The following is a 19,446-nucleotide window of genomic DNA, read 5'->3' on the forward strand; positions in this document are numbered from 1 at the left end:
GTGAAAGGGGAGGAAAAAGCATAGTGTTCCTGTAATTACACTGGCCTAGGGCTATCAGTAAAGCTGCACTCTATATTAAACCATACTGTAAATTTCAAAGAAATGTTTTAAAACACTAGAGTAAAAACCAACCAACCAAAACTAAACACAAATTCCCAAAACACAACCACTACAAACCACCCCAAAACAAACATAAAAACCCCAACTAGTAACCAGAAACTTTAAGAAAGGGGAGGAAGGATCTCTTAAAATCTGAGGTGACCTGAAGTTCTGGTTTTATTCATTAAAAAGCGAGTATTGCCTGCAGCTCGATGCCGGTTCCCAGGGCTGCCCTGGCGCTGTAACGCTCGCCTCGAGCCCTGCGGCCCCGGGAGCTCCTCCTTCTCCCGGGAGCGCTTCCCTGCCCTTCCCCGGGCCTGGCCGGAGCTCCTGGCGGCGCTGGAAGCCGGGCAGGGGCGGCGAGGGGCCCGAGGGCTTCCCCTGCAGCCCTGAGGTCTAAAAAAACACTCTGCTTCTGGATAACAAGGCGTTTATTACAAACCACGCTTTCCAGTGACGAATAAACGTTGCTTATTAGCCCTCTTTGTTCCCGAAACGCTCCGGGGAGGCACCTCCGGCCACGGGAGCGCCCGAGGAGCGGCGGCGCGGAGCCTCCCCCCGCGGCCCCTCACGGCGGGGCCGGGCTCACGTCAGCCGCCGCCGCAGCCTCTCCGCGGGCCCCTCCGTGCTGCATCATCCCGCCTCTCGCCCGCCCTGCCCGGCAGCGTGTGCGCCGCCAGCCGCCGCCCGACCGCCGGCCGCGCCTGTCCCCGCTCCGAGGCCGCCGGGACAGTGTGAACAACCACCCGGGCGAGGGTGAAACAGCACCCGAGCGACGAGCGAACGAGCAGCCGGGAGAGGGTGAACCGGCACCCGGCCGAAGAGTGAACCCGGCACCGGGCGCGCCCCCCGCCCGCCTTCCCTCCTCCCTCCCTTCCTCCCTCCCTCCCCTCTTCCTTCCCCTCCCTCCCTCCCTGTCCCTTCCTCTCTCCGCCTGGTGCCGCCACCGCCGAGGAGGAGGAGGAGGAACATGGCGAAAGCGGAGCAGGTCCTCAGCCTCGAACCGCAGCACGAGCTCAAATTCAAAGGTACGAGGCGGCCGTCGCGCCATCCCTCGCCGCCGCTCCCCGCGGCGGGCGGGCGGCGCGGCCGCGCTCGGGCCCGCTCCCGGCAGCCATTTTCCGGGGGCCGGGCACCGCCGGCAGCTAAAATGTCCTTCAGCGCCGCGCCCGCCGCCCCGCCGGGGCCCCCCGCCCGCCGCGGAGCCGCCCCCGGCCCGCGGGGGTCCCCCCGCGCCGCCCTCAGCGCTGCCGCAGCCGCGGCGCGGGTGGGGGCGGCCCGCGGGGACGGCGCGGGGGGGTCCCGGCCGCCGCCTTCCCCGGCCGGCAGCGGGAACACCGGGCTGTGCCTGGCTGACCTTCCCGGGGGCGGCGGCCGCGGAGAGGGGGGGACCCGACGGGGCAGCGGCGGGAGTTGGGGTGCGTTCCCCAGGCCCCGCCGGGGGTGTGTGCGCGGCCCCGGCCGAAAGATCTGGTGCTGTAATGTAGGACAGCGATGTCCGTGAGGTAGGACTGGGAGCCCAGGTGCCACAAACCCTAGGAACGGATAAAGGGCTTAATCAAAAGACAAAATCAGGAAATTGCTAGCTGTGCAGCCGTTTAAGTGTTCTGCGTGGGTCTTCTGTATAGAATCTAGACGGAGGAAGGATGTTGGGAATAAGATAACGAATAAGGGTTTCTTCTGTAATGTGTCCCAGGCACTGTGGGGTTGCAATCCTGTCTCTGGCCAAAAACGCGAGGCCTCTGGCCAGGTGCTGGGCAGCACTTCCTGGCTTTTCCTGATTATTATTATTATTATAATTTAGCAAGCTGTTTGGCTAAATAAGTCACGAATAGGCTGCCTGTGCAAAAATCCATCCTTTATATAAAAGCCTTGAATGGGTTTGGGCTCCCACTGGCACTGAAATTCCTGCCTTGCAGCCTGACAGCACAGCTGTAATACAATATTCTGGGATTACAAATAAGCGATCAGCAAGTTTATTTATGCGACCACAGTCAGAGGTGTTTTATAGCTTTGCTTGATTATCTGGCAAATAAGCTTTTTTTTTAAAAAAAAACAGGGACTTGTTTATTGGTCTCTGGTAAAAATAATATTCCTTTTAAAAAAACTTTCATGTACATTTTTAAATATAGAGGAGGTCTTTACCAGTTTTTATTAATAAATATATTTGAACTATTAATACGAAGTGGGTTTTGTCAAACAGCCTGTTAATAAACAGTGGGGGGGAATGAATATATCTTTGTTAGCTGAAGTTGTTATGGCAGCAGTATCAAACATGCTTAAGAAGGAAACTATTGTTGTTTTGACGTTCTTTGTGTTAAGTATGATTAGATTAAAATCACTTCTTGTTCTGGATAAAATTGCTTTCAGCAAACAAGCAAATCCAAGCTCAGGTGGGCAAAATGTGGGCCCTTAATTGGCGCTGACTTGCTAATGAGACGTAATTGTGGTTCAGGGTTTGTTTTTCTTTCTTTTCTTCATCACAGGTAGATAGAAACCTTGCCAGACTCTGTTTTTTCTTGAAGTAATGATAATTTTTCAGGCTGTCTTTCTTTCATAGGAGGTTCTGGGCTAAATAACCAGTAGCCATTGAAGTTAAATCAACTAACCATAGCGCTTTTGGTTGCCAGATCTTTAGCCAGCAACACGTACTCCTTATAGCATAAAATGCTACTTGACTAATTACAGCTATTAAATGGCTTAGTTTCAAAGTACACTTAAATATTAATGTTCAAACAGACTTAATGCTGTGGGCAGCATTCATATGCTTTGGCAATACCTCTGCCTTACAGTCCTTTCTAGCAAGCAGTGCTGACCGCTGTCCTTCATTCAGGAAACACCAGGTTGAAGTATTCATGAAGTAAATTCTGCTCTTGTGATGACATACTGCCTGGTCATAGGGCTGAAATGATATTGTTACCTTTGTAAATAGTTGCATTTATTTCCAGAGTGTTCCTTGGCCCCGTACAAGTAGATCCAGGCTGACAGAGGTCATGGAGCTGCTGACTGGTACAGGCATCCTTATGGTGTGTGCTGAAAGACATGGTACTCAATGTAGGAAACTGAGATTGGGCTGTAAACCTAACACTGGAAATGGTGAAGGGCTGAATCCAAATGCAGACATAGAAAAAGCAGAAAATTGTTCGCACTGATGCTGTTGAAAGGCTCTGTGTAGCTCTTCAGTATAAAATTTAGAGGGGGGTAGGATGTCAGGAATAATATAGTGAGTGAGCATGTCTTCTGTAATGTGTCCCAGTCACTTTGGGGTTGCAACCATGGGCTGCACTTTCACTTCTTAAGGGTTGAAAACCATTTTATAGAAGCTTTTGTAGCCCCTTGGTTTTGCAGTGAATCTCATAAATTCATTTGGTGCTCTGTTTCAAAATACCGTGCTTGTGTCTCATTTGAAAAAAATATCAAAGGAGTTTTTCATGCTGGAATTTTTTTTCACAGCATGTGAACATGAGCAGGAGTTGTCTTTCCTCCCGCCTCGCATCTCCTACAGCAGAGCACACATGCTCCAAAATAGCATCAGCGTGTGCTGTGCTGAAATGCAGCTGTGAGTCGTGGGAGGCAGAACACCATTAGGTGGCTGAAGGTGCCCACTTCTTGCCCTGGTCTCTGATGCCATGTGAAATAGGAGCTTCACTGGCTTGCCAGTGACTTCCTCCACTTCTTGGTCACTGTAGGCTTGCAAAAAAATTATCCAGCTAAAGATTTACAGCTCAGCATTATACTGGTAACAAATGGTGAGAAAGAACGTTGTTGGTATACATGACATTTACATTTATGTTTCCCTTTCTTTCTTCTTTTTTTCAATCTAAGAGATGACATTAATCTGCCAAGAATTTCTTACAACATTCGGGGCTCTGACTTTAAGAATTGCTAGATTTAAACCTGAACAGGGATGTGGAATTGTGCTGCAGGATGCCTCCTGCGCCTCACAGGATGGCTGCCCACCGAGGCTGATCTGTCTTTTCACCATATGTGCCCACCAGGACTAGAGATCAGCTGTTTATTGTCAGCAAGAAAAATTTTGTTAAAATATGGCGTATTTTAGGACTCCCCTGGGTTTGTAGTGTTTGAGATGCTGCTGGGGCAGTGTTGCTCAGGAGAGGTGGCACAGATGGGAGGTGGCGGAAGCTGAGGGACATTTTGGTAGCGTTTCTGGAGGTTTGCTCCAGGTTAGGCTGGACTTATGACTCAGCACTCTGTCCGTGCTCCCCAAGTGGCTCCCGGCAGTACTGCCAAGCAGGGATTAGTGCCTTGCTAAACTCTGCAGGTCGTGCCAGTTGAAAATGCAGGTTCCTGTCCCCAGTATGTGATCCTGTACCTATGCAATATGTCCCTGCGTAGCTTTGCTTTCTGCTAAGGGCACAACAATGAACCAGAGCAGCCGATCCTCTTCACTGCCAACAGAGCGGGTTCATCCCTGACCTGGGGCTGTCACCTGTCACTGGCTCAGGGACAAGCCCTGGCTACCTCAGAGCTGCAGCCCAAAGGTGTGGCCTCAGCCTGTATTGGTGTACTCAGTCCAGCAGTGCATGTGCAGCATTGAAATGTTCAGAATTTAGCGTTTAGCCCCAGTCCTGTGTAGTCTGTGTTTCCGTGGTGGTGTGGCTGCCACTCCCTGCTGAGACACTGAGTTCCTCCAGGTCAGCCGGAGTAAACTCCAGCCAGATCTGCTCATTGCAGTGGGGGTGTGCAAAGCCTCCTGTGTCTGACAGGAATATCCCCTTCCTACCAGATACCAGGCTAAGGCTCTTCAGTCCAACAGGCCAGTAACATTTGGGATGTGAGATTAGTGTTTGCTGAAGCTGCTGTTGCCAAGTCTCAGAAGAGAGGTTACGGGCGTGTGGACTATTCACTTACCTCTCTGTCCCTGTCCTGATCCATTGGGAATGGTTGAATCACTCCTGCACTGAAGGTATTGGGAGGAATTTGACTTTGTGCTCATTGTCTTCTGTATTGGATAAATAGGAATTTCTAGTCACAGGCCGTGTTTAAGAATGTAAAATAGTGACATTATTGTGAGTAGTTGGCTGTTTAGGATAATTAATAAAAGTCTTTGAAGCTGAATGTTTATATGCTGTTTTCTTTAAACTCTTATAGCCCTCCTGGTATTCACAGCAGAATGGCAGCCAGTACTAGGATTTCTTTACTCTTTGAAGGCTGCTGTGCCAATGGCTGTCTGCTTTCCTGCTGAAAAATGTACCAGCCCTTGCTTCCCTTTGTCTGGCCTGATTCCAAGTCAAGTCATTGTTACCGCATTAAATACGAATAAACCTTTGCATCTCTCTACATATTTGAATTTAATTATCAAATCATAGTCTTAAAAGGGGGACATAGTTTTTAAATAACAGGCAGGCTTCCTAAATCTACACAAATTTATCCTAAAATATATCCCACTTATCAAAGAAAATCAGTCTTTTTCTGATGCAGTTAATGTTGCACTCACTTTTTTTGCAGCTTAGCTAAAATCAATAACTTATTCTATTAAACGTTTGTTTGTTGCACAGACCTCCTGCATCTCACTGAATTACTCTGATTTCATGTGCTCCATTGGTTTTATAATTAATTCATCACTTTGCATAGTCTCTTCACTTTAGAGGAGAGGTGTTAGGAGGGAAAAAACTGAAGGTAAGAGAGGGTAATGATGCATTGTGCATTTCTTACAACACATCTCTTTTTTGAAAGGTGGAGTAAGTTGAAGATTGTGCTTCTCTTGAGCTTTCTTAATCTGCTGATGTCCTGTACACTAGAGACATGACACTCAACAGCTCCAGTGGGAAAAGAGAAAGGAATTGTACATGTGGGACTAACAGAAATTTGAAACTTTGAATTGGATGATTGTAGCACCAAAGAACAATTGAGATGTATGAAGCAGTCAAGGTGGTTTAACTGCATTTTCTATTAAATTTAATGAATGTATTTAGGTCTCCCAAGACTATTTCTACTAATACCACAATCGCCTTGAAGGCCTTGGTCAATGTGATTTACAGGTTAAGGACTTTTGAATAATTTTGTACTGCACAGATTTTAAGAATTCCAGTTGAAGTTATGAGCATTAATAGGATCAGAGTATTACTATTTCAGGGAAAGACCTAATGCAGTGGTAAAATTTGTTATTTGGCCATTGCTTCTCTTAGTTTTGTGGGATTTTGTGTTTTAGATGTGGTCAACTCCTTGCCTTCACTGTACAGAATGGGCCACATACATTCACAACTTCCTGTTCCTTGGGAATCCTGTGTTTGTCCATGGATTTTCAGCTCACTTTGAGCTATGGAGCTATTGTAATGATACATGAAAAAGTTTTTCAAGTTTGTTATTTAAAGCTCATCAGGATGGCAGCCTGCCAGTCTGATTTGGTTGCTGTGATGTGACCTCTATTCATCACTTCAGAAGATATATCTGATAACAGATTATATTGAAAATACAGATGGAAGGGGTGGCTCTCTCAAGTCCTGGGAGCATGGCTATCATGGCAAAATGAAGGCAGTTAATGTGCCAGAGTGGATGCAGGTTCACAGTGGTACTTAGCAGTGAATTGTATTTACCAGCTGCTGCCCTGCATGCCATGTGCAGTGTCCTGTCACCCGTGAAAAGAATATAGAGTAGAAATTTATACAGCAGCTCCTGATAGTGCCTCCTCATTGGAAAATAAATTATTACCTATTTTTCCTCACGGTGCAAGATTCATAAATTAAAAACTTACCAGTAATCGTGTAATGCCTTATTTCTTTTAAAATAGGTTAGCTGCCGTTAAATACAAGAGTGAATTCTGTTTAATTGCTCTCTAATTCAGAATTAGGATTGTAAAAATTCAAGTACAAACCTTTAAATAGATTGTCAGATCTGTTTTGAAACTCAACTGGAAAAAAGGCATCATCACCATAGCAAATGATCCAACTTCATGAGCTCAGGTCAGCTTACATCTATGAACAAATACCCAATTTTAAAAGCAGCTTAATTTGTTCTATGCAGCCAGCTCTGGAAGGTATTGATTGCATCAAATGAGTTTTGGATCAAATAAGCAACTTCTACATAGGTTATAATGCAATTTTTGTAGGAAACTGGGCGAGGGAGGGTTTGTCCTGTTTGTGAGTGCTTCTGAGCACAGCTTTCTGCCCAGCTGAGGCGGTGCAGGAATCAAATGACCCTTGCTAATTCTGCCCACATCTTGCAGTCACACTCATTTTCTACTATCTTGTTACCATATTGGTCTTATGTTTGCTGCCTGCTGGGAACAGCTAATAACTACTGAATGCATTTCATAGTTGGTACAATAAAAGCCTTTTTACTTTCCCTGTCAGTGTGACTGCTTGGCTTTGAAAGCCTTATTGATGGTGTTTGCAACAGTTCTGTTTGTGGTGACAGCTGTTGTTTCAGACTTAAATTTCATCTTTGTATTTGTAAGAAACGTGATCTTTAACATTATCATCTTGCTGCTGCAATTGTTGTTTTGTTGGGTTTTTTCTGCATGTAAATCCTCATTGATTAGGTCAGGAACTCTTCCCAGTTAGAGCCCTCTCACCTCTAGGTGAGGGACTGGCACTGGTGTGACAGTTCCTGCCACAACACTGAAGGTCCTTTGTCTTCCTGTGTGATGACCAGAGGCAGAAAGGAAGCTTATTTTACATTCATATATGAATATTTAACTACCAGTTTGTCCAAGCTAGGAGTTAGATTCATGCTAAGTCTCTTCCTCTGGCGTTTGACCCAGTATTTTTTCAATATATAAACTCTTTCAGTACTCTGTAGACCAAGATGCCTGTAGAGCCATATAAGATATTTTCTGAGATGCCTGGGATGTTGTTGAGTTTAAAATTTGGCCTGCTAGGCAGCCTTTTGTAAAGAGGGATTTGTGCCGTGGGTCTGGAGCAGCTGTCACAGTCCTTGCTGTCACTGGCAATGTGTGCAAAGCAAATCCCCATTGCCCTGTGTGATTCAGGGCAAGGTAGGGGTGCACACCTACCCTGATTGTGATTGTGGGTTCACACCAGCAGCACAGCCAGACTGAGGGCTGCTCTGTTCTTTCTCTATTAGAGCTGTTCTGAAAATTGCTCAATTCAGCTGGAATTCTCCTGGCCTCAAACACATTTGTACAGATTGGGTACTGCTGCTGCCTGCAGTACTTACCCCACGTTTTTATAAATACTTTATGAAAATAATCTCTTTGCTAAACTACTTTAGTGTCTAGTTCTCTGAGCTGTATACGAAGTCCCTCATACCATGGTGCATGGATTAAAGATTTTATCATTCTAAATTAATCCTGTTTTCTTGGTTGGTTTCCACGAGGGGTGGAAAAATAGAGAAGGAGGAGGTTTGCCTGGTGATCCAGTTATTTAGGATGCAGATTATAAAATCATGTAGGTGTTGGGATCACTATGGAGCCAAATCTAATGTTTTTGCAAGCAATTGAGAAGACAAATTAGTTGTGCTTGTAGAAGGCATGTCAAATGACTATGTAATTCTTTTAAGAAAAAAAATTGCACTTTCTTGTTTTTCCCAAGACTGCTACTTTTTTCATCACAACTAGTTAGTTTCATCCTTGCTGGTGCTTCTGATGTTTCTCCCAGCTGTTCACCCTCTCCCTTGTGCAGTTTCATGGTTGTTGTTTGTTGATATTTGCAGTTAGTGCTTCTTGTGATATGTGAATTAACAATGTATTTTGTGTTTTCTCAAAACGTTTGCATTTCCTCTGGATTGTGATTTCTCTTCTTCTGGCCTTTCTATATTTTTACCAGACTACAAGCAAAGATCTAAGGGCAGTAACATTTTTTTTCCCCTTAATTTTTGTAAAGCTGATTTTACACTGTGCTTAGTGATGTTATACAGTGGTGCAGATGATCACAGAATCATGGAATTGTTTAGGTTGGAAAAGACAGAAGTTTAGGCTTGAAGAACACAACTTGACATTTGTTTCTTGTTCTGTGCCACACATATAAACTGTCAGATTTTTTTTTTCTGATTACGTTTTCTCCCTGTTGCTGGCTAAATTTCTGATTTTGTTTAGTACAAAGTACAGTTAATAGGCTGATTTTCAAGTAGCTCCCCTGAAATGTATCTTGCTAAGCTCAGGATTCCTTCCTTTTTTGTAGCCATAAATAGTATCCCACTGCCTATTTTATGTGGCTTGGGTTTTTTTAAACTTATTAGAAAAGCAGCTATTCTTCATGCATCCCCAGAATATCTAATTGTGTTTGTTTCTTCTGGTATTTTCAACTCATGTACAGTTTTGCACTTTAAAATATTTGCTCATTTGCTATTTAAGTTGCACATCAGATTTCTCTATTTGAGGAGTATATGTGAGCGTAAAATTAGAGTAGTTAAGTTGCTCCTACCCTAACATTTTGATGTGCATTTGAAATGGAGATTAGTGATGGAATTAGACCAGGAAAAAATCACTTTAGAAGAAAAAGTGTAGCTTGGATTGGTGATTAAAATCAGGATGGTTCTTCCAGGGAAACATTTTACATTGATTTCAGTCTTCAGCAGTGTTTTTGTCAGGCAGGTTTGCACATCAAGGCTTCATTGCTCTGTTGCTGCATCCTCATGCTCCTGGGAGCCTGAGCTTTGTTTTTGTCCTTTCCATAACCCATGGATGGAGCTCCAGACTATGTTCAAAAAGGTGATATCTTATCTAAGTGAATCTGGCTGCATCATGGGTATTGAAAGAGATGCAGCTGCTGGTTTCCTGAGCTGTTTTCATACCTGGATAGAGTTGGCTCATGTGATATTTGTGTGCAGAATGAGCAAGGTAATACAATCTGTTTGGCACTTGGTACTGAAAGGATCTGAAAGCACGGCTGAAACAGAGATACACCTCTGAAAGCTCACCAGGGCTGCTCTCAGTCTCTTGTTCATGCAAGTGTGTGCAGAAATCTGGTTTAACGTCATGATGCAGAGAAGTTATTTCATGTTGTGTGATTTTGTTGCTGAAGTTTGCTGTAGGTAATGTTTGGGTGTAAGAAAACTCTGAAGAGATCAATTGGGAAAAACAAATGACACTGGTACCAAAATTATATGAAGGACATATTCTTCTATTTCTCTTGGCAAGCTTGTATGTGGCCTCTCAGTTCTTACAGCTGTGAAGTCAGACTGTTCATGATCCTCTGAGGGATAAAAGGTGACAAAAATTACATACTAACAAATACGCTGAAAATAGTCTTCAGTCTCATATTTGTTTGGGGTTTGGGCTTTTTTCCCAATTAAGCATGAGGCATGCTCTGAGAAAAATAGTTTATGCTAGAATAGGCCAGAGAAGGACACTGATTAATCCATCTAAATGGAGTAACTTACTGCCAACCTTGCTCCAACTTTGGCATCTGAATCATGTAATTTTGTCGGGTTTCTGCGCCCTTTTTTTTTTCCTCGTAGGTCACTTTATTGATTGCACACTTCTTAAAAAATTGCTCCACTGCATCAGCTATTGCATAGGGAGTGATGTAGATGTTGCTTCTATTTTTGTAATATTTTTTCATCCAAGCATCCACTGTTTGACACAGCAGAAGTGGAAGGGACCACTCCCCTCCCGTCACTTTGTTTCAAGGGCTCTTTAGGGTGAGGAGTGGGTGCTGAGAGTAAAGGTATTGATTCCACAGGGCTGGGGGTTTGTAGCTAATTCCTTTAAAAATCTGAGCTGAGGTCAAAAGGTTGGCATATGATTTACACAAGGATTTTTTTAAAAATAATTACCAAATTTGGGGGATTTGGGTTGTCTCAGTGAGTTACTTGTGAAATCAGATATTTATGCAACATGGGCTCTTCTTGCTTCTGATTTTTTGGCTTCTTTGATTTCAAAAGTTGCGGATGCTCACTTAATTATGAGACTCTCCAGAGCCAGATGATGATGATGATGATTAAACCTTGGCACACGGTACTTTTTAAAACACTAATCTTCACAAGATTTTGTGTAATTAGGTAAGTATTCTCCTTACTTGACAGAGAGGGAAACTATAAGGGTCCAAACCTGCTTCTGTTTTGGAGTTGCTGTCAACTCTTAAGGCTCTTAATAGCAGAAGATCAAGCCCTTAAGTGATTTGTCTAAAGACAAGTAAGGTGGTGGGAGAGTTTGATTGGATCTTGGGTGTTCTTGATTCTCAGGCACCTGGCTGATAGCTCAAGATGTCTTGCTTGACATTTCAGCTCTTTTCATTTTAGTGTTTATCTTCAAAGGTCATCAGCTTTATATATATGACTTTAAAAGAAGCGTGCAGTAAGTCAGGGTCTTCACCTGTTATTGAGCCCTCTTGCACATCACTACTGGTTTTATTTTGCCTGTCTCTCTAATGCTGATAGACATCCACAGAAATGAAATGGGAGAGCCCACGGAAATAAAATGAAATCACTTGGTGTCATCAGAGGCAGTAAAGGAACTGAGGAACCGCTCGGATGTGAAGATGAGAAAAGTTGCAGGTAGAAGGACTGATCTGATCAGATGGAGACATGGGTATGGCAGCTGTTTGATGGTGCTGACACCTCTTTCTAGAGCAGGGCAAGGGGCTTCCCAGTTTGAGGGGCTGGCAGAGCTGTGGGGAGGCACTTATTGCCATGGGATAGGGGCCAGTGTAGGGTGTGGGATGGGGAAGGGATGAGTATCACGTTCAGTCCTCATCCTTTCTCCTCTCACAGGGCCAGTGTGACTCTTTCAGTGGATTAATTACTGTTCCATGTGGACATCTACCAGTCACATGTAGGATTTGGGCTCTTGAGAATAGTCACAAAACAATTTAGGTTTCCCCTCTATTGCTTTCCACCATCTCCCTTATTAAAGATTCTTCAGTTACCTTTCTATGGCTGATTAATGTGTCAGGTGATTAATGACTTTCATCTGACACATCAGTGGGATTAAACCATGGTGAAATACATCCTTCCCCTCCTATTATTGCATTCCACTGCTTTCCACAAAGGAAGTACAAGAGAGGTTATCTCATGAGAAGCTCTGCCTGTATTGCTGGCTGTTTCCAATTACCTTGCTGTTGGATACATGTCTGTGGTGAGCTGGAGTTGCAAAAGTTTAGATGAAGATGCTGAAAGTGCATCTAAAACACGCTGGGAATAAAATGGACAACTTGATAAGAATTTATTCTTAGTCTTGTGGATCAGTGGTTGCCAGTTGTATCAAGTATTCCTGCAGTGCTTTTCTTTGGAAAGTTCACTACATTTTTTAGGAATGCCTAGCTTTTAGCAGATGAGAATTTGCATTAAATTTAAGTACAGAAAAAATGATAAATGTGCCTTAATTACTTTCAGCAGCTATGCCAATACTACAAGTGTGACTGCAGCACGTATGCCCAGATGTGCCTGCAAGCTTTAACCTGCAACTGTGAGACCTTAAATTGGCAGAATGCTGTGCAGGAAGATGCAGTGTCCCTGATGCCAGGTCTGAGTGCTGCTCATTCTGGCTGAAAACTGATTCTCCTTTTTCTCTTCCCCACTGCCCCCTCCCTCTCTCTGGTAAGTGGATTAATTTCCAGCCCCAGCAGCTCCCTGGCTCTGCTCTTGGCCCATGCAGAGGAACACAGTGCAACTTGCACAGGCAGCTGGTGGAGATGAGAGGCCAGACCGCCTCCCCTTTCAGCAGTGAGATGGGCTCATGCAGGAATTAAGCAACCCTGTGGCCCACCTGATGTGTGTAGTTAATTATAAAGATGTGGTGATAATTGCAGGTACAGATCTGCAGAGGACTGTCCCTGCTGGGTTTGAACGTTCTGCCCAAGCCTGTGCCATCAAAGCTTTCCCTCTGCTGGCACTTATGCTAAATTCCTTCATGTGCCAAACAGCATGAGGACTGATGATTTGCCATGCCAAAGCATGGAATTCTGGTTAAGGTGAGGATGGTTGTATTTAGATGTAGTACAAATGATGTGACTGTGTAACATGGTTTCTTTGAGGAGCGAGTGGCAAGGAACTCACAGTTAAAGTTATCAGCCTGAATTTGCTGAAACAATTATGGGCAATTTCTATTGCAGCGAGGATTATTTAAAATTTAAATAGAGTTGACATCATGTTCTTTTGACCTAATTCCCAGACTTTTTTATCATTACTAAAATGGTGTGGGATATTACAATGCCATACGCTGCAGCATGGCTCTCTAAGGAAAGGTTGATAGAGCACTGGTGTTTGAATAGGAAATGGACTGGAAAATGCTGAGGTAACATTGTGATCTTCAAACGTGAAGGGTTGGACTTGTGGGTGAAAAGCCACAGTTCAGTAACAACCCTGGTGAAAAGTAGTCCTGTGAAAAACCAGGATGCCACTTACTATTTGTGGTTTTATGAGTATAGGAGGTGATGTTTCTTTTCCTTTCTGCTAGTTTGTGTATCACTAGATGCCCACTTTGCATTAACATGAGTTGACTTTATTTTGGCAGGAGAAAGCCTTTGTGGAGTATTTCAGATCTTCAGCACCAAATTCAATTTACTACATTCTTCCATGCTCCCATGACAACCCCATGTCAGATGATGCATGTACAGACCCTGTTTCCCATAACTTTGCCCTTGGGATGACACCAGTGGCATTCTTTTCATGATCTTTAAAAAACATGTGAGAAAAACAGCTGGGATGATTTTAAAGAGCAAATTGTCATTTGGAAAGCACCCTACCTTAGTATGAGTTTCACTTATCTAGAAATATTATGAGCAATTGGAAAACATTCAAAACCAAATAATGTGATTAAGTAAGGGTTGTGTGTTTTAAGAGTCAGTCTTCACTTCCTGCTTTCAGCCAAGGACCGTCCAGATGCACCAGTCTGGCTTAACTGTGCTCTCAAGCCCACCTTGGCAGTACAAGCGTTGTCTAGGTGTTGCATAAACTTGTATAAATAGTCCATCCACTTGTTACGAGGACAAAGTTACCAGAAAGATTGTAGAGTGTTTTCTCTTACTGTATTTGGGTATGATTCCAAAAGTCCCAATGCCTTCCATTGGAAAATGAAGCTGCAGGGTTGATGTGCATCTCACATGACTTAGTACCCACACCAGCTTTATCTGCAGTGCTCACATCCAGATGCTGGAAAGCAAAGGTGTATCACCAGTGCAGAATTAGCTTTTGTCTCTCCTGGGGTAAGTTCTCCCACATACACCAACCTCCCCAAAAACCTGTTACCTTGGCTGTAGTAATCCAACAACAGGCAACCAAGATTTCATTTCAGCTTGAGTTGGCAGTCCATGGGCCTTGCTCTGAAAAGGCAGGCCAGCCAAGTGATAATATTTCACTGCCATGCCCCAGTTACCCCTGAGTAATACCCTGTGGTCTGTTTATTTTTTTACTTCAGGAGACCTTAATTGGCACGTTAATCCTGCATTTGTCTGCTGTGTTTTGCTTTGCTGCAGAGTTTGAACAGCAGTGCATAAGAATGAGTGTGCTTGCCCACAGGTTTGCTGGAAGCAGGTGTCAACCTTCTAGTACAGTTGTGGCTGTAAAACCTGTAATTTGGGGGAAATGTAGCTAAGAAACTGTTTAGGGTTTAGTGGACAGAACAGAAGGGGAAACACCAAGCAGACAAGAAGAAATGAGTTCCGTCTGCTGAAAGGTTTTGCTGCCAAATATTTTGGTGTGATCTATGTTAGCAATAAGTAATTCCATTTGGAAATTATTTTCCACACAGAATTGTTGTCGTGTTACTATTTCAAACAGCAGCTCTGTGCTGGGGCACACAAATCCCGCACACATTCATGGATCAGCCAAGTAAAAACATGGTATTTCCCTTAGGAAATCTATCCCAGCATGCAGACCAGTAAAGCACTACTGAGGATGCAGCTGCTGATGAAGGGCTTTGTACAGGCAACCCTCCCCCTGTGCTGGAACAGCTCAAGCTGTAATTTTTTAGTAAAGACACATCCTTATTGCATAGGCATCCTATAATTTCATCTGAAATGTTAGATTTCTCCCTGTTAGGGGTGTTTTGAAGATCTGCTACTGTCCTTACACACCTAAATGTTTGCTGGATTTTTCTGATGGTTTGGCTTATTTTAGCTTCTTTAACAACTCATGGCTGCTTCTGGCCAGTTATTTTCCATTAGCTTAAAGTCTCTCCCTCCATGCAGAACACAGAGGAAACTTGACAGCTGTGTTTCATTCTCTTTCACATCTCAGTGTTTCACCAGGCACAGGTATAGTGAAACCTTTGCCATGGGATCTGAAAATTTTATTGCTTCAGATTTTTTTTAGCTCCCATTGCATTGCCAAGCTGATTTGCTCAGGGTGCAGACAGAAGTGGTGCTGCCTTGTTGTCTGGTTGGGGTTATTATGTGTGTAATTGTTTTGAGGCTTTTCCCCTTCTAATTAATTTAAGCAAATTGGATCAAGGATAGAGGTTGCAGGACTTTAGTACTGTTACAGCTGGATTAAGTATTGTCTTAGGAGACAAATTTGTGTAGAATAAGAAGCAAACTTAAATTACATCAAGGCATCCATGCTGGGAGAGGAGGGTGGTGGAATGCTGCCTGCCAGTATTTTTATTGCCATCGTCATTCACCCTTTTTCAATTTTAGGGTTGCCATTTCTGCAAGGAGAAGTTTGTTTTTTGTTTTTTTTTTTTTACTAATTTGCTTTTACTCCTGAGAACAAATGAAGGTATTTTATTCAGGCATCAAATTAATCACTTCTATGGAGAAGACAGTTGATCAAAGTGTGGTTATATTTCTTTTAATTTTACTTCTTTACCATCTGTGAAGCACTGTAGTTGTGTACTACCTATCTGATTTATCAGTGTCTTGTAGGAAATCAGCCTTTCTTCTGCCTGAGGGATTTGGGAGTTTCAATTAGGTAGTGAGCCTGAGAGAAAAGGATTTGCCTGAGCTTGGTTTTGCAGAACTTGACAATGGTTTGATTTTGGCTTTGCTAATATGGAAGTCTTTGCCAGTGCTCTCAGTGTCTAAAAATTTTCCTATTTCTACATGGTTATTTCCTGTCCTGGGCAAGGTAGGCTACTTTATTTCTTCTGGTTTATAATTTCTAGTTGCAAAGACAGTTTATTAAAAGCATTTAAAAACTTAGTAGGCAAAGGGAGATGCACCCTGTATGCTTGTCTTGCTCGTTTTGATGTGGCATTCCTGAATACCTGGTGGAATCCTGGTTCTGTGGAGGTCCAGCTTCATGTGCAGATGGATCTGTGGTAATCCTTGGTTCCCATTCCTTGGTTAACAAACTGTACTGTACTCACTGCTTACACCTACAGCATGGGTATATGTGGTATCTCTGCTAGCCTGGGTTTCTGTGACTAGAATGGAGCAACTGTGACACAGCAGGGAATTTGGCATCCTTTGAATGCCATGTTGTGGTGTTGGCACAATGTGTGAATGATTTCCCCCTTTTGTTTTGCTGTTAATGATGAGCTCTTGGGCTGGGGCCTGGCTGCAGCCTCAGCTTTGCGTGCATGATTATCTGTACGTGCTGCAGATGGAAATTGAACATCTAATTACTTTATAAGATTTGTGAACAGAGATTTAGAGCCTGCTTAGCCTCTGCTTGAAAAGTGCTTTCTGTGTGATTTCAAGTCTGCTTTTCCTCTCCTCCTCAGGTCCTTTCACAGATGTGGTCACTACAAACCTGAAGCTCGGCAACCCCACGGACAGAAATGTGTGCTTCAAAGTTAAGACCACAGCACCACGTAGATACTGTGTAAGGCCCAACAGTGGAATTATCGATGCAGGAACATCAATTAATGTTTCTGGTAAGCCATTCAAGCAGTTCTTTGCTGATTGAAAATAGCTTCTTATGATCAGTTATTTCTTGGAATGCCTTGCAGCCTGAAAGTACTTTGGTGAACCCAAGAGGTTGTGTTTTCATGGAGAAGCAGCCAGTATCCTTACTTCCCTTACTCCTGGTTTAGTAGGAACAGGTTTGGTCTTACATCTTGTTTTGGAGAGGAAAAAGGTGGAAATACATAAAGGATTGGTATGGTTTATTAACAACCTCAGCCAGTATATCCAAACCAGTCCTGCTGCAGCCCTGCCCTCCCTGTGGGATTATTTTTGTACAGTTAGTTTTTGCCAGCTTAACTTCCTGAACCAGCTCACCACGGGGTCAAACAAGTGCTTGGATGAGCACATTGAGGGAAGAATAAAACTGGGTGGACTGTAGCCACTGGTTTAGACCGGTGTGGGCTGATGCCAAACTGCCTTACATTTAACCAACAATGAAAACATTTACTTTCAAACCATGCTTGTTTTGCGTGCCTTGAAGATTCAGTATCCTTTGGTGTTAAAAATGTCAAATGACTAAATCTTTGCTGTTGCATAGGAAAAGTTAATGATTTTCTCTAATGAGTCAGTAGCTCTTGACTTGCCCAAGTTTGGTAATGGAAAAGCAAAGGAGTGGCTTACTTTGAAAGCGTAAAGAGCTGAGTATTCTTACGAACAGTATCTGTGTGTTATTAACTTGCTGATTATATATTCTCTCAATAACTTCTCTGATCCATGTTCTTAATAAAGAATTCTGTCAAAGGATGTAGTTGTGGCATATTGGATGAATGAGGTCAGACTTGAGTTAAGAAAATTATTCCTCTAAATCTGGAGATTCAGTTTTGCTTTGCTATTCCTAAAAAAAACTTAATATTGGCATGATAAGAAATATTATTGATAGCTTCTGGTTTGTTCCTACCAACCTCTTTTAGCCTGGGATAAAATTTTGGGATGCCAAAACCTGCTTTTTACTCTAAAAAAAAGAACATGTAAAAATCGAGTTTAGTTTCTTACTTAATAAAATTTAAAATATTTAAACACCTCACCCTTGGAGAGAGCTTGCTTCAACAAAATAAAAATTGATTCTAAAACCACTTTGCACTGTAAAATTAAGCAAGTCTAGTCCTGTGAGTCTTCTTATACATGCCCATATTTGCACACTCATTGATCTGTTGTCTTTGGGATTTCTGTGGTGTCAAATTGAGTGTGCCAAGGGCTGCAGGATTGTGCCTCCCTTGCAGTTAATCCCAGGGGAATGCAAGTGAGGAGGTAACCAAGGAGTGGTGGGAGCTCCAGGTGGGGCAGGCAAAGCACTTCTGCTTCAGGAGAGGGCCAGCACGTACCCAGTGAGCTCTGAAATGACTAATATGTAAATGAAAAAGCTCTCTGGAGAGAAATGGAGATTTTTAAAAGTCGGAACAATTCCCAAGTAAAGCTGTCTGTCATCTATACTAGCTGCAGGCAAGCATATCAAATGCACTGAAATCAATGAAATGATAATGAAAATTAGCATGGTTTCTAGCTACAAATTATCTTCGTGCTATAAAGATGTGGATGCTTTTCATCTTGCAGATGAACTTTGAAAATTAAAAGCCTACTTCCTTCGCAGGCTCTTACCAGGCTTTTTGAAATGTTGTCTTGATCTCAGTGTTGAGTTTTGCTCACAAGTGCCCCTTAGCTCCACCTTGAGCAAATACAGTGCAGGCAAGTGTTGTAGGAACCATCTCTTGTTGTGCTACCAGCAGCTTGCTTTTCCAGCCAGACCCTTCCCAGTGGCACAGCAGGTAGAGCCTGAATCTAGTCCAGGGCTGAAGTGTCCCCTTATGTGACTGCTGTGCTAACTCTGAGCTGTGCTTCGCTCTTGCTTACACAGCTTTAAGAATTTCCCTTTTCTGATAACCTTATTTGTAGTGATTTATGATTTGGTTAGTGTGGAAAATGGCTGTGGTATATTTAATCACAAGCTCACATGTGTGTTCTAATATTTCCATGCTGATATTAAGAGTAGTAATAAATAACAACCTTAAATTGCCAATCCTTATATTAACATTATATTTTAAAATTCAAGTAGCACACTTTCATCGTTCCTTAGGTAATAGATTAAGCTCCTTCAAACCATGCATGGGACCTGATTTTGGACTTGAGGATGGCAATGTCTTTGGTTTTGATTAGCAGATGGGATCCTTAGGATGGGAGGGATCAAAGAGGGCACTGTTATTAACTTGCAAAATACAATTGTTTTCAGTTTCACAGAAAGGAGGGAAGATGTGTTTAACCTTTACTTTGGAGTATTATTGCTTGAGAACAAAAGACTGATTTTGGAGTTAATGAAGTGAAAAATAAATAGAATTTGTTTCTCTGCCTCTAAATCAGTTACCTTTTCAGTCATTTAATTCAAGTCTTGCACAGGGCATAAAAATAGGACTTGAATAAATAGGACTTGAATTCCTTCAAACCTAGTGAAAATACTGCTGATGAGAAATTATTTAAAATATAGTTAATACAGTAACTTCTGGACACTTAAGCTAATTGGGTTGTGTTTACTATGTGCAATCTGTCCCCTTCACAATTGCTGACTGGCTTTAGCACAGCCACTGATAGCACTGCATTGGTGCTGCACCTTGTCTCCAAAAAATCAGTGCCTCAGCATTTGTTAGTC

The 19,446-nt window shown here is 43.1% G+C and overlaps 1 protein-coding gene across 3 annotated transcripts in view; it reads left to right on the forward strand.

The window, feature by feature from the left end:
• Positions 1–750: 750 nt before the first annotated feature.
• Positions 751–19,446, forward strand: part of VAPB (VAMP associated protein B and C) — a 33,149-nt gene continuing 14,453 nt past the window's right edge. Inside the window, exons 1-2 of one of the 3 annotated variants that reach the window (XM_084218028.1) lie at positions 751–1,127; positions 16,625–16,777. In XM_084218028.1, coding sequence (XP_084074154.1) covers positions 1,070–1,127; positions 16,625–16,777 — 211 coding nt within the window. In that variant the 5' untranslated portion in view covers positions 751–1,069. The remainder of the gene's footprint in view (positions 1,128–16,624; positions 16,778–19,446) is intronic. The other 2 variants (XM_084218029.1, XM_084218030.1) reach the window with 2 other exon arrangements.

Source organism: Fringilla coelebs (assembly GCF_963513975.1).
Source record: "Fringilla coelebs genome assembly, chromosome: 18".
Classification (NCBI taxonomy): Eukaryota; Metazoa; Chordata; class Aves; order Passeriformes; family Fringillidae; genus Fringilla; species Fringilla coelebs.